At 42.4% G+C, this 12,309-nt stretch overlaps 1 protein-coding gene across 2 annotated transcripts in view; it reads right to left on the minus strand.

Moving 5' to 3' along the window:
* KCTD1 (potassium channel tetramerization domain containing 1) overlaps positions 1–12,309 on the minus strand; it is a 99,184-nt gene that overhangs the window by 66,862 nt on the left and 20,013 nt on the right. The window contains exon 1 of one of the 2 annotated variants that reach the window (XM_026843123.1): positions 10–449. The exons of the other annotated variant lie outside the window; for it this stretch is intronic. Within the exon in view, the coding sequence (XP_026698924.1) occupies positions 10–75 (66 nt within the window). The 5' untranslated portion in view covers positions 76–449. Of the gene's footprint in view, positions 1–9; positions 450–12,309 lie in introns of those variants that run through there. 2 annotated transcript variants of the gene reach the window in all.

Consider the following 12,309-nt stretch of genomic DNA (forward strand, 5'->3'; position numbering starts at 1 on the left):
AGAGACAGCCTTTAGGCGGGCGCCTGGATTTTGGTCGAGGGTCTCGGGAGGAGACGGACGCCGAGGGCTTTGCATCCGTGCGGCTCGGAGTCCGCCCGGCAACAGCCGGTTGGTAGCCGCGGCGCTCGCTTGGCTTGCGGGAACCCCGGCGAGGGAGAAATAAGGACTCGGGGCTGACGCGCGCCCCGGGCCGCCCTCTGGCTCGCTGGGGCGGCAGGGCTTAGGGCAGCCGGAGGGACCTGGGCCCCCCGTGCCGCCGCTGCCTCACAGCGAACCCGCCTTCTTCTTCAGCTGCCCCCTGCAGCGACGGGGCAAAACCCGAGGTGACTCCCGCAGCCCACACCAGAGAGCGCGGGGGTTCAGACCCGGACCCAGCGGGGCCGCCCTGCGGGGGATTTCTCAGAAGGGAGCCCCCGAGGAGGCCGGGGGGGGGCCGCGGAGCATCGGCCCTGCCCTCCGCCGGCTCCGCGCCTCCCCCCGTCTCTTCCCGGGGAAGCCGTACCCAGCGGCGCGGCGGGCAGCCGCCTCGCTGCACCCTCCTTACTCTTCCTTCCCCGGGAAGGGTCCTCTGCGGGGCTGGGCTCGGGCAGAGGAAGGGGGGGACACAAGCCCTGCGGCCCCGCACCGCGGGCGAGGGAGCCTGTCCCACCCGCGCCAGGACAGGAGGGGATGAGGCGGCCGTGTCTCACCAGCTCCCCGACAGTAGCACCCGCACAACACAACGCAAACTACCCCCGACGCCTCCCCAAGCCACCTTGCTAGGCATTTTCTCTTATTTGGTACGTTGAAATAAATATTCATTATGACTACTGGCTACACCTAAAATTATAGCCTTAATTGCAGAGCTGCTGGCCTGAGTTACCACATTTGCTGCTTACTCATCCGTAGGCAATTGCTCAGCGCGGGGCCCCGCTGTGGTGGTTGCCTAGGGGGTACGGGGGGGGGGCTCGGTGCCGGTGTCGGGCAGCGCCGAACCCCGGGGCTGGCCCTGGGACAGAGGCCTGCGGCCACCGACGGGGCGTCCGGGCCAGCCCCAGCTCTCACTGTCCGTCCAGTCCAGGCAATCGTGGGATCCCAGAGAAGGGATGCACAACTTGTTGAACAAATTAGGCCAATTTGAAACACATAAGCATTCCAGGAAGAGAGCCTGCTACTCCCAGAAAATAATTGGAAAGAAACCCAGCACTGTTACATTGATGTAAACCTCGAGTAATTATACAGAGGTCAAAGTTGTTGCATGTGCTAAAGTTGTGCTCACTCTGTAGTTCGAGAGCAGATTATGCTCCCTCTTAGGTTGATGGCATATATATATATTTTTTTTTTCTAGACATTTTTTTCCTATGCACATAAAGAGAATAAGGTTTGGGTTTGTTTGTTGTTTTGTTGTTTGTTTTTTTTTTCCTATCATATGCTATCTGCAACCCAGTCCTGAAACAAAGTCTCAAAGATCTTCCAATGATGGACCAGATACAGAAACAGAGCCAAAAGCAAGAAGACCTTGTTGTGGTTAAAATCTAAATGCCCCAGATAAGCTTCTCGATGGAGATCTTTTTTTCCTTATTCTTCCCATAAATGCTAAAAATGACATAATTGGCATTGACCTTTGAGCTTAATCCTGTCTTAAGACTGTAGAAGAGATGAAGCCACTTTCTTTTTTTAAGAGGAGCTTTTCAGAGCCACAGGAGTGTAAAAGGTAATTGAACATTTGGTTTTTTTAACTTTAAAAAAGACGAACACCAGGTTGACAGCTTCTGTACTTGGATGTTCATTTAATCACCATTTCCTGATTACAGGAGGTGAACTATGTTGACAGACTTGGAGATGAATATGGAGCCCAGTATACTAATAGTAAGTATAAAGGACATAAAGAACTTGCAGTAAGGTTTGAGGGGGAAAATGTATATGGAGCATCCATATTACACACATCAATTGGAAGCACTTCAGCAGCCACGGGGAATTCAGAGAGTAGCAAGTGAGGTGTTTAGAGTGCTGCAGGTGCCCATAACTAGAAAGACATCCGCATAAGGTGTATATATACCTGTATAACCTATATGCATATATGTGTGTGCATGTGTATATACACATATATAGGTTAATCGCATATATATATATATATATATATATATGTTAACTTACCTATCTGTCTACATTCCTAAAGATGAGATTTAGCCTAGCCAGTTGTATTCCAAAAGTTTAAATCCTACCGTTCAAGCTCTCAGGTTAGACAAGGTAATCGAATTGCATTCTGAAACTGCCAGAGTTGCACAAGGTTGTCTAATGCAAGTTGGTGTAATAACATTAAACTTACATCCACTCCACCCTCCACGTCACTAATCAGAGTTTTATCCTGCCGAGAGCTCCGCACAGGCATAGAGAGCATTCTCCCCTAGGACTCAAGGTTTGAGGCTGATTCTAATATAGGTCCTGTCCACACTTGGAGAATATGTTTTATTACTGCTGTCAGTAAAGAAGATGTAATACCCACAGAACACTAATAACACACCTGCCCCACTAAGGTTGCAATGCTAGACCGGATTATCCTTCCTTGGGTATACCTGGAGATCAGTTCATAGGCCACATAATTAGCATGCCAGGTTAAAAACCAAAACAAAAAACCCTTCTCCACGAGTCAGTTGGTTTACAATAAAGGTAATGCTTGAAACCACATTACCAAATAGATTCAGGCTTTTCCTCACTTCTTTTTCTCACTACTCTTCCCCCCGGCCTCCGGTCTTGCTCCTGGCAAGCACAGAGCTTGCTAGAGCCATGCTCTCTGACAATCTGACTATTGTGCTAAAGCTCTCTGCAGCCTTATTCTCCTTTAGACTGACACAGGCTATTTCTCCTGTAGCCCCTGTAAGTGGTTATTTCACTTACAGCCCCTAAGCCTTTCTGGTTTGGTATTTCTTAGTAGGTGTTTCATCATGAAGTTTCATGAGAAACTAAACTGGAATATCCCCCAAAAGCCAAGAAGGAAAGAAAAATCCACTGTGCTTGTTTGCTCCCCAAGATCCAGTCTAGGCATTCAGAAAAGATTTTAAAAACCAGTGCCTAAAACAAGCTTGTTGGTTAGCCCTAAGGCTGACCACATGGCATCTTTTTAAGAAAACAGCTTTTGTTCCATGTACACTTTTATTGTTAGTTTAAATGCAATAAACACGTTCTTAAAATGTGTTAATATATTTTCTAAATGCAAGATATTTTTGCTGTAGAAGCAGGCTAAGTGGAAATGGGTATGAGAAATACATATTGACACTACAGAACTAGAAGGCAAATAACACTTGGGACTCTTGGAATATTCACTCAGGGAAAAAGCATGTCCTAGAAATCCTTCTCCCACCCAGAGTCATGCAGTTTTGAGATAAGCTTTTTTAGCATTTCAGAACTGTCACTTCAAAATGCTAATTCCATTTTTATTTTACTCTTTTACTTGTGTATATGATATTTCTAGTTTTTTCATTACTTCTTGATACTAGGGACAGCTGATGCTGATATATAATGTGCTATGATAGATTTTAAATCTCTTTTATTTTAAAATTTTCTTTTTTAGATTAGTGTCTCCTGTCTGCATGGTGATGAAAAGGCTTTATGTAACTCAACAAAGGAGACATTGATTTAGGAAAGTAATGATGCATCCATCAGCACTAAGTTGCAGCTGTTCTTAATGAATTTTAAAATACAAAAGCTACTTCACCTCTTAGATTGTCATATTATGAAATGTTAGTGGTAGTTGCACATATCAAAGCACCAGCTACTACCGACACGTTGTGAAATGTGAAGGCAGCATCAAACCAGCCCCCTCACAAAGTTCCATGGTGTCAATCGAAAGCATATTTCCAAAGTACGCTCGTATTTTTTTTTCCCGCAGGTATTTGCCGTTATTCACTTGACTTTTTTTTTTCTTTTACAAAAGCAATATTTTTGTTGCTGAGGCCATGATTTGTTTCCCGATTACTCCTTTTTCAAAACAAACCAGAAAACCCCTGAGTCATCATCTTTGTAAGAAAGCACGGTTTTAGTGCTTGGCAAATTAAAAGTCAAGACTTCGTGAATCATCATTATTTTCAGTGACAGGCAGCTGGAGCATTTTTGCTTCCAAAAATATAGAAGAGCTACGTTGTCAGACAGCTTGGAGAGACAGGTAATAAATTGCATTGCACTGCATAAAGGTTTTAAGGGTCTTTTAAAATGTGCTGGAGGTAAATTGCCAGGAGCTATATTAATGTTTTATTTAGCTGTGTTTCAGTTTATGTTTTGTCTTTGCTTCTGCGGTGATGAGGGCACTTGAAACAAATTGACTGTTCTGTGGGGCACAACAGTAGCTGGTTATAGGTGCTCCAGCAGTTGTCCAGTCGTTTCTATGAACTACTGACACCAGGCAACCTGGCATGTTAGTGGCATAACGTTTATCTTCCATGGAGAGAAAGAGCTCTTTCCATCCAGGCTGATAATTTAAGTCAGTTTTAGTCCTTCTCAAATGGGTCCATAAATTCTACATGGAGGTGAGGGAAATTTAGAAGGACTGAGCCAGTAACTTGAGAAAGGAACCTCCAAAGACAGATCCCTGTGAAACCACAAAGCCTTGTTTATAGGTGTTGTAGGTCTGTGTAAGTACAAGTTTTCACCTTATACAGTGTTTTTAGTACTATATAATAAAGCATAAATTAATGCTGTATTGGATATGGAGTTCTTGAAATCCTACTTTCGTTTCATAATCTTTCAATAAAAATTTATTTAGAACTAAAAGCTCAGGTTGGAAGTCACACTGGGATGGATGAACTCTAGAAATGCAGAGAGGGGTTTATGAAAACAGGGTTTGGCTGAGAAGGCTCCTTAAATATTCTGATAAGAAAAGGGGGAGAAAAAACCCTGAGTCCTTACAATTTAACACATAAAGATGTAATGTAATGAGACTCTGTTGTACACAACACACTTTCCATCTTGTTTCTGTACTGTATGGATTCTATCTTGTTTACTTTTTCCATCCCCATTGTGTGACCCAAAGTTTCTGTGTTGCCACAAGGCACGCTGGTTCCTGCGCAGGGCCAGAAGTAGGGCTTTACATCCCACAAACTTATTCACGCCAGGCTTTTCTCAGAGCTGGGGGTCCTCAAGGGACAGGGCAACAGCTGGCCTTCAGCACAGCCTGGAAAAGGGAATCTTCCTCTGACCGTCGGCTAGTGGCTTTAATGCCTCTTTATACCACGAATTCACTGTCAATATACTTTTGTTTTGACTTAGTGACTGAAATAAACTGATTATTCCCCTTTTCCAGCAGTATTATGTCTGTGTCATAGTGAATTTGGAAATTCCTTTTCAGGTATTTATGTAGCAAAAACCCCAGCACCAATGGCCTGTCTACTTGGATTTTCTTTTCTCAATTGAGTTATCTCAGCTGGGTTGACACAAACCCAATTTAAGCAACTTTAAAACTGGGTGAGTTCAAACAAAGCCCACAGAGAGTGTAACCATACTGTTAAACAGTGTCAGAGATCCTCTCAGGTTGTCACCCAGAACCACTTTTCTGCTGCTGAAACAGTAACTTACAATTAAACACAACTCTCTAATTTTTGTATGCCCTCCCTTCATTCTCCCCCATTGTATTTGACATGTTTGCAAATCTGATCTGTGCAAATTTTGCACCTATTTTCTTTTAAACCATCTTTAAAATCGTTGTGTTTTCTGGCCCTAATAATAGAATGCCACATTCCCTTTTCAATGTGTGAGATGCTAAAGCATCTATAGTTATCATGTGAGATCCAAACACACAGAAACTACTTAAATAAATTTTGCATCTCAGATTGCACTAACTTGTAATGCAGCATTTGAGTAGAAGGGAATAAATTCATAGGTCATATGGAAGAAGAGTACAGGGATAAAAAAGTGTAGCATGTTTACCACCAGCCCCTGTCACGTCCTTTAGCAGAGCATGATTTGATTCATATCAAGGAAAAAGTGGTAGAACATGTGACAGAGTATTAATAGATTTAAAAAAAAAAAAAGTATGCTGATTTTGATTCGACTGGTCCTTTATGCTAAAGCACATTCACAAACTAAATGTTGCTAGTGTATGTGATTTCAGATAAAAACTGGGGGAAAATCTTCAGGATATTGTCAGCACTTTCATTTGAGGCTTGAAGCCAGAGACTATGAAGTAAAAGAGGCCTGAAAGGTCTCGTTGCAGTTTGCACCTGTATTTTGTTGTATTTTAAGTTACAGAGAGAAAAGGAGGAAACTGAAATGAATCAGAGACAAAGTAAAGAAAGCTTACAAAGTTTAGTGAAAAAGACTGGATGCATTGGATGCACCTCTCCTGTTTTTTCAGTATCAGGTAATACTAAAACACATTAAAAATACCTTCTAACAGCTGGTAAGCATCAGTATTTTGTTAGAGTTTGGCATGTAAAAAACCGCCATATCTACAGCTGCTTAAGTGCAAAACTTTTTTGTCTATCCCTGAGTTGTACCTTGCTTTGAATAGCCTTGCCTTTTTCTATCCATGAAAGACTAAGCTGGGCTTGATTAAAAGCTTCCCTATTTGAAGGTCAAGGCTAAAATTCAGTTCCTTTTCACAGAAATGAAGGTGTCATTAAATAAATAAAAATAATTTAAAAACCCCTCAGAGCCATCACATTGCACATTCATGGACTGAACTGTTATTTGCTAGTAAAGACCCTGGGTTTTAGGATCAATGAGCATTGTTAGAATAAGCAAGAAAAAAAATCGTAAGCTCTTCTTTCGCCTTGGACAAAACAAGGTCACATTTGCAATTTGCAGTGCGTGATCTCTCCATTAGCAATCTTGGCAAAGGTTTATCAAGTTATTCTGAATAATTTCCTCCAAGTTATGAGTGTGTCACTTAGCCTGTTATGGGCCTGTCTCTACAGTTTACTCTGCTGCTTACCTGTGTATTGTCAGACTCGTTCTTGCTGATTGGTGTCAAAAGAAAAAAAGCCGTTTTTAAAATCAAAGCTTCAGTGTGGAAGGATGTAAAGTGTGAAATCCAGACCCATTGCTTTCATTCTGGCTTTAGTGATCACAGAAACCTGCTGTAGGGCAGGACTAATCTGCCAGAAAATTATTATTGAGCCCTGGTAACTCTGATATATGTGCAGACTTGAAAATGTTGTTCTCTGTGCCAACTCCAGGTCCTACAAGAACCTCACATGGTATCCTCCACCTGGCTCAGAAATATACTGCATTCCACCGTAAAGAGGAGGAAATTTGTTAATTCCCAGGCAGCTGTGAACAATTTAATCTCTTTCCAAACAGCCCGGCATCCTATTCCAATTGCGAAGTTTCTTGGGGGATGGATAGTTTGAAGAGCTGGTGAGAGATAATAGGGCCTTTATTTCAAAGTCATTCCTACAGATTTAGCCTTGACAGTAACATCTTGATAGCAGGGTTGCCAAATCTCACAGCCTCATTAAACTTTGTGGGTTTGGAGTTTCCCCCTCCATATGCTGGAATGGAGGGGTTGAAAATTTGGAAGACAAGTTTGAAACTTTGAATTACTGCTCTGTAAAATCCTGAAAATCAGGTGGAGAACCACAGTTTTTAAATTTTAGGAAGAAGAAATGCCCGTGATTTTTAAGACAGGCTTCTTATTCGGAAGATTGGTGGTTGGCACTCCTGGGATTTCTCAGATAAACTTGACTTTGAGAACTGAGCCGGTAACTTGGTTTTCTGGACAAGTCTCTAAATTACTGACTTCTTTTCCCCTCAAGATTTCTTTATAAGAAAATCACCACACAAATCCTACACAAGCCATTTTTGCCACCTCTGTGGCAGTATGTTTAGAAGAGCCAAAGAATCACAAGGAACTACTTCAAGAAATTCATATCCAGATTTCTTTGTGTTCTCAGAACTAGTAACTTTGTTCTGATTATTAGGTCTCTGCATTTAAAAACTGTTGTATAGGTATTTAAGGCAGCTGTACTTTTAAACACGCTTGCACCTGATATGGTTTCCATGGGAGCTGCTTGGTGCTTAGCCATTTGCAAACATGGCTGCTTATGTAGATAATTAAATTAGAGTTAGTGAACATAGCGTTCTTCTGAAAACCTGACCTTCGGTCTTTCTGGCACACTGGTAGAAGAGTGAAGGAAAATACATCTTTTCTGTGTTTTGCATACTCTGTACCACATTTTTTTCCCCCTGTAAAACTAGCTAGATGTGACTTTCAGGATACTGCTACCAAAACCTCCTGCTATTTCACTGCATTTTCAGCTAGTTACAGTTCGTTTGTTCTGTCCAACTCTAGATACAGCATTTAATCAGCTTAGTTCTTCTATTTTAACTGGAGTTCCCAAATTTTAAAGCTTTTCTTTTGTTCCGTGATATACTGGGCTTGGCTTACACTAAAATGTTTAGCAGTATTCTCTAAGAACTAGTTTTGTTCCATCAGAAAGTACGGTGTTTAAGAACTTAGGAAACTCAGTCATACATAAAGTGGAGAGGCAGAATTACAAGAGCTTTGTCTGTGAAGCTAAAGGGATCAAAGTATCTGGATTAATTTGTAATGTTTTTGGGATGGGCACTGTATTTGAAAGGAAGTTCTAGATTCAATTTGTTAACCCATCACTTCAAATTAACTTGTCAGATACCAAACAGGGAAGGACAGGATTTTGTTTTCTGAATTCCAGTTTGGCCACTAGTGCCTGGGCTAATCAGGACCAGGTAGAGAGAACCCCACATGCTGCTGAATAAACTAGAAAAACTGTGATGTACCACTGAGATCAACAGCACTAATTAGCACCCATGGACAGGAAAACTGCTTGAACCTGCCCTCTGTGCTTCCTGGCATTGGCCACATCCAAAATCTTACAGGAAAATGATTCTGATGATACATGATGGCAGAAACGTGTGGTGGGTCACTCATGGACTAACCTGTCCACCCAGGATTTTTATAATCAACCTCACCTACTGGTGCTGCTGAAATAGTGTTGTATGGAGAGTACAAGCCCAGAGGCTTTTTGGCTGCCCAACAGAACGAGAAGTTTGCCCCTTGCATGGGTGCCTCTCTGCCTGGCTCTTAAGCTCTGGGAGGCCCAAGAAGCCTGGTACTATTTTGGGAAGTCGTGTTGCATTTCAGCTCTCAGCAGTAGTACCAGTAATACAGAGAAGCTACACAACCACCTCTAAGTTGGGGAACTCTATCAGGTCGCCATTTCTTCATGCCTTCTGACCACAAACTCTGACCTTTCATAAAGGTTCTCCCTAACGGCATGGACAAATGCCACTGCCCCCCTTCACTGTCCTGCTTGGAAGCCCACCCGAGGGACGGGCTGCTGAATGCTGGTTTTGCGCACGGTCTCTGAAGGGCTATCCTGTCTCTTAGGCTTTATCTAGAGTTGGGTGACCGTTGTTAAAACAACAAATATACCTAAACCAAATCAATATTTTTTTCAATATTTTTGGATATGTTAGTGGAGTCATACTGCAAGCTTATAGTATTTTTACTTTTTTATCTGCTGGTCAATAGGAAAATTTTGAAATAAAAAAGTAAGAGGAGTTTTCACCCCCTGAAAGCTTCAGAGAAGTCAGACAACATTTTTCATCATAATAAGCACTGTGATATTTGTATTAGGCAGGTCTCCTCCACATAGTATATCAGTAATAATATATTTTTGAATGAAAGGTGGTAAATACTGGCCCTAGAGTAGTTTCTCAAAGTCCTATGCATAAATGATTATTTGAATAGGCAGTAGGCAAGCTAGCACTTGTCCATATGAAAGGTTTATCCTTCATTTTAACCTCAGAGAGAGAGAACCATTCCTCTCAATTTCTTCTGCTTTGCACAAAGACATGAAACAACCAAAAAATGTAGTGAATGTTCTACAACTTTGGATATGTTTTAAACCGGAATAAAAAAACCCAAACCAAAACAAAAAATCACCTAAACTGAAAATAAACTAATATAAATAAGGAAAAAAAACCCAAATACAGTTAATAAAACTTCTGTCTTGGATGCCACAAGAATTTTACACAGTGCTAAAGGAGGATCTTTTCCCTCAAGTGTATCTAAAATGTCACTGAATCAACAGAACAGTAGCAAAAATGGGGAGTAATTGCATTGGTATAACCAGTTTGAAGACACTTGGCTAGATAATGAAGACGACACATTTGTCATGTGGAAATCATCTATTGTTACAAAGCACCTAATACTGCAAAGTACTTCAAGAAGCACCCCAAAAGTAAGAACAGAGAACACCCTGAATCTAAGACCACTGGTTGCACGTTTCCTTTTGCATCCTACCATGAAGAGTTTGACACAGTCTGGGTTGACTCTGTTGAATCTGCCAACAGGCTAAGGCTTAGTAAATAGACCGGGGAAAGGCGAATTCAGTCTCAGCTGTTTGCAGTCATCTGAGAGTTTGTGGTGATCCATGCCACACTGTTTGTACTCGCTGCAAGCTGTATACACCTTGGGGGAAAATATTAGTAATCTGGGCACAAGAGCTGAAGACTTTCCGGTAGAATAATCTGCATCACATATTTGGCTTTGTTTCCTCATGGAAGAAATAGGAAGTCCCCTTGTTCTGTGTAGTCAACCATCATTCAACTTACTATTAGATTTTTAAAGGACATTCTCACTAAACATCAAGGATGCCAAGACTGCTGCTGTGCCCTAATGATATATGTGAGACCTTAATGTTTCCCTGTTAATAAACAGCTCAGTCTCAAAGATTTTCTAGGAGAGAGCAGGAACTCTAGAAATCCTACCATGTTTTCAAAACCAGCAACATCAGGGGGAGCTCATCTTGGACTCATGACAACAAGTCTGACACATGATGACTTACAAGGTCATAACAAATAGAAGTACAATTTCACCATGGGCATTCCTCTCGAATAATGACCACAAACACCCCCCCAGAAATCTAGACCAAACAGATGGCTATTTCCTCCATTAGAGTCTTGTCTTGTTCCTTTTGAACTGCTGTCACAGCTGTATCAGAGAAGAGCTGGTTATCAGGATATCAGGGATGGGATGGGCTAACCGAGGAAAATAAGCTGGAATGATGGTGAATAACAGGAAAAGGTGGGAGGCTAGAGTTGGACTACAAGAGAATATGAAATGGTTCTGAAATTACTCCCACTCAGGTTGCGTTCTCCTCCAACAATCCCTGCATACCCCTTAAGTCTGTTGGCAATTATCTGAACCTTTATAGCCCTAAAGCCGTCCTGTTGCCAAACTGTGTGCAATTCATCCTATACTTTGCTGAGAGGAGCATTTAATAGAAGAAGATGTGGTCTGGCTGTCTGCAGCTTCTTCCCATCAGAAATCCCAGTGGATAGAAAGAGTCACGGTGGGAGCATTCCCATAGCCCTGATCCATCTATGATCCTTGGGCACATATAAACATGTTCATGAGCTCTATACCCAGAACAGGTGAACACTTCTCAGTAGCACAACTCAATTTGAACTCTGCTGTCCTAGTGAAGAAGCAGCAGTGGACAGGGTCCAGGGCCAGAGCACATCTGACATAGAAAAGGGATGGGACAGATGTCACAGAGCCAGAAAAAGGGAGCTGTAGAACCAGACTTCTTTCAGCCCACAGCTGATAAGAGGTGGGATCTTGACTCTTTTCCCTCCCAGCAGTGACTCTCCCTTGGTGAAGGCAGCTGCAGGAGCAGCATTTTCTAGGGCTCTGGCACAGGTGACATAGAATTGGGGCTAGAGCTGATTTGTTCCTCAAGGCAATCTGCTGCCCTCAGCAGCTTTTGTGTTGCTAGAACCTCAGGTCAGCTCTGTTAAAAACTTCCAGCAACCTTCTCTCAAGTCAAACTGCTGGAGTCACAAGCAAAGACTAAGTAAATTTTCTGTACCTTCAGAGGCAAGAGAGGATTTCTCCTGGGACACTGATAAGGACTCTAGACAGTTGTCCCAAGCAACACATGTCTTGCAAAGGTCATGCAAGTGTTGCCACTGGCAGACAGCATCACTTCATCCCAAAGGTGGCTGAAAGTGAACGTCTGGTTTTAAGACACACCAAGGTTTCTCGCATTTGCCTTTTTCGCAAGCCCCAACGGGTTACAAAATGTACTAGTTTCTCTTTGTTCACTCTGCTTAAAACCAACTGTGGATAACTTTATTTTAGGTCACTTCCGCTTTTCCTCCTTTGATGCCACTTTTGGCAGCTGAGTACCATGCTGGTAAAACTGGCTGATAATGTCCTGGGCCTGTCACTCTTCTACAAGAGACTCTCTAGTTTCTCCCCTCTCCTTTGTGCATCATACCCAGGTAACAGAAATGCTGCACATCAGTCCCAGCTCAGACAATGCTTCCTCTTCTCATCTGTCCTTCACT

Source organism: Athene cunicularia, assembly GCF_003259725.1.
Source record: "Athene cunicularia isolate RWA chromosome 2 unlocalized genomic scaffold, athCun1 chr2_part1, whole genome shotgun sequence".
In the NCBI taxonomy this organism is placed as follows: Eukaryota; Metazoa; Chordata; class Aves; order Strigiformes; family Strigidae; genus Athene; species Athene cunicularia.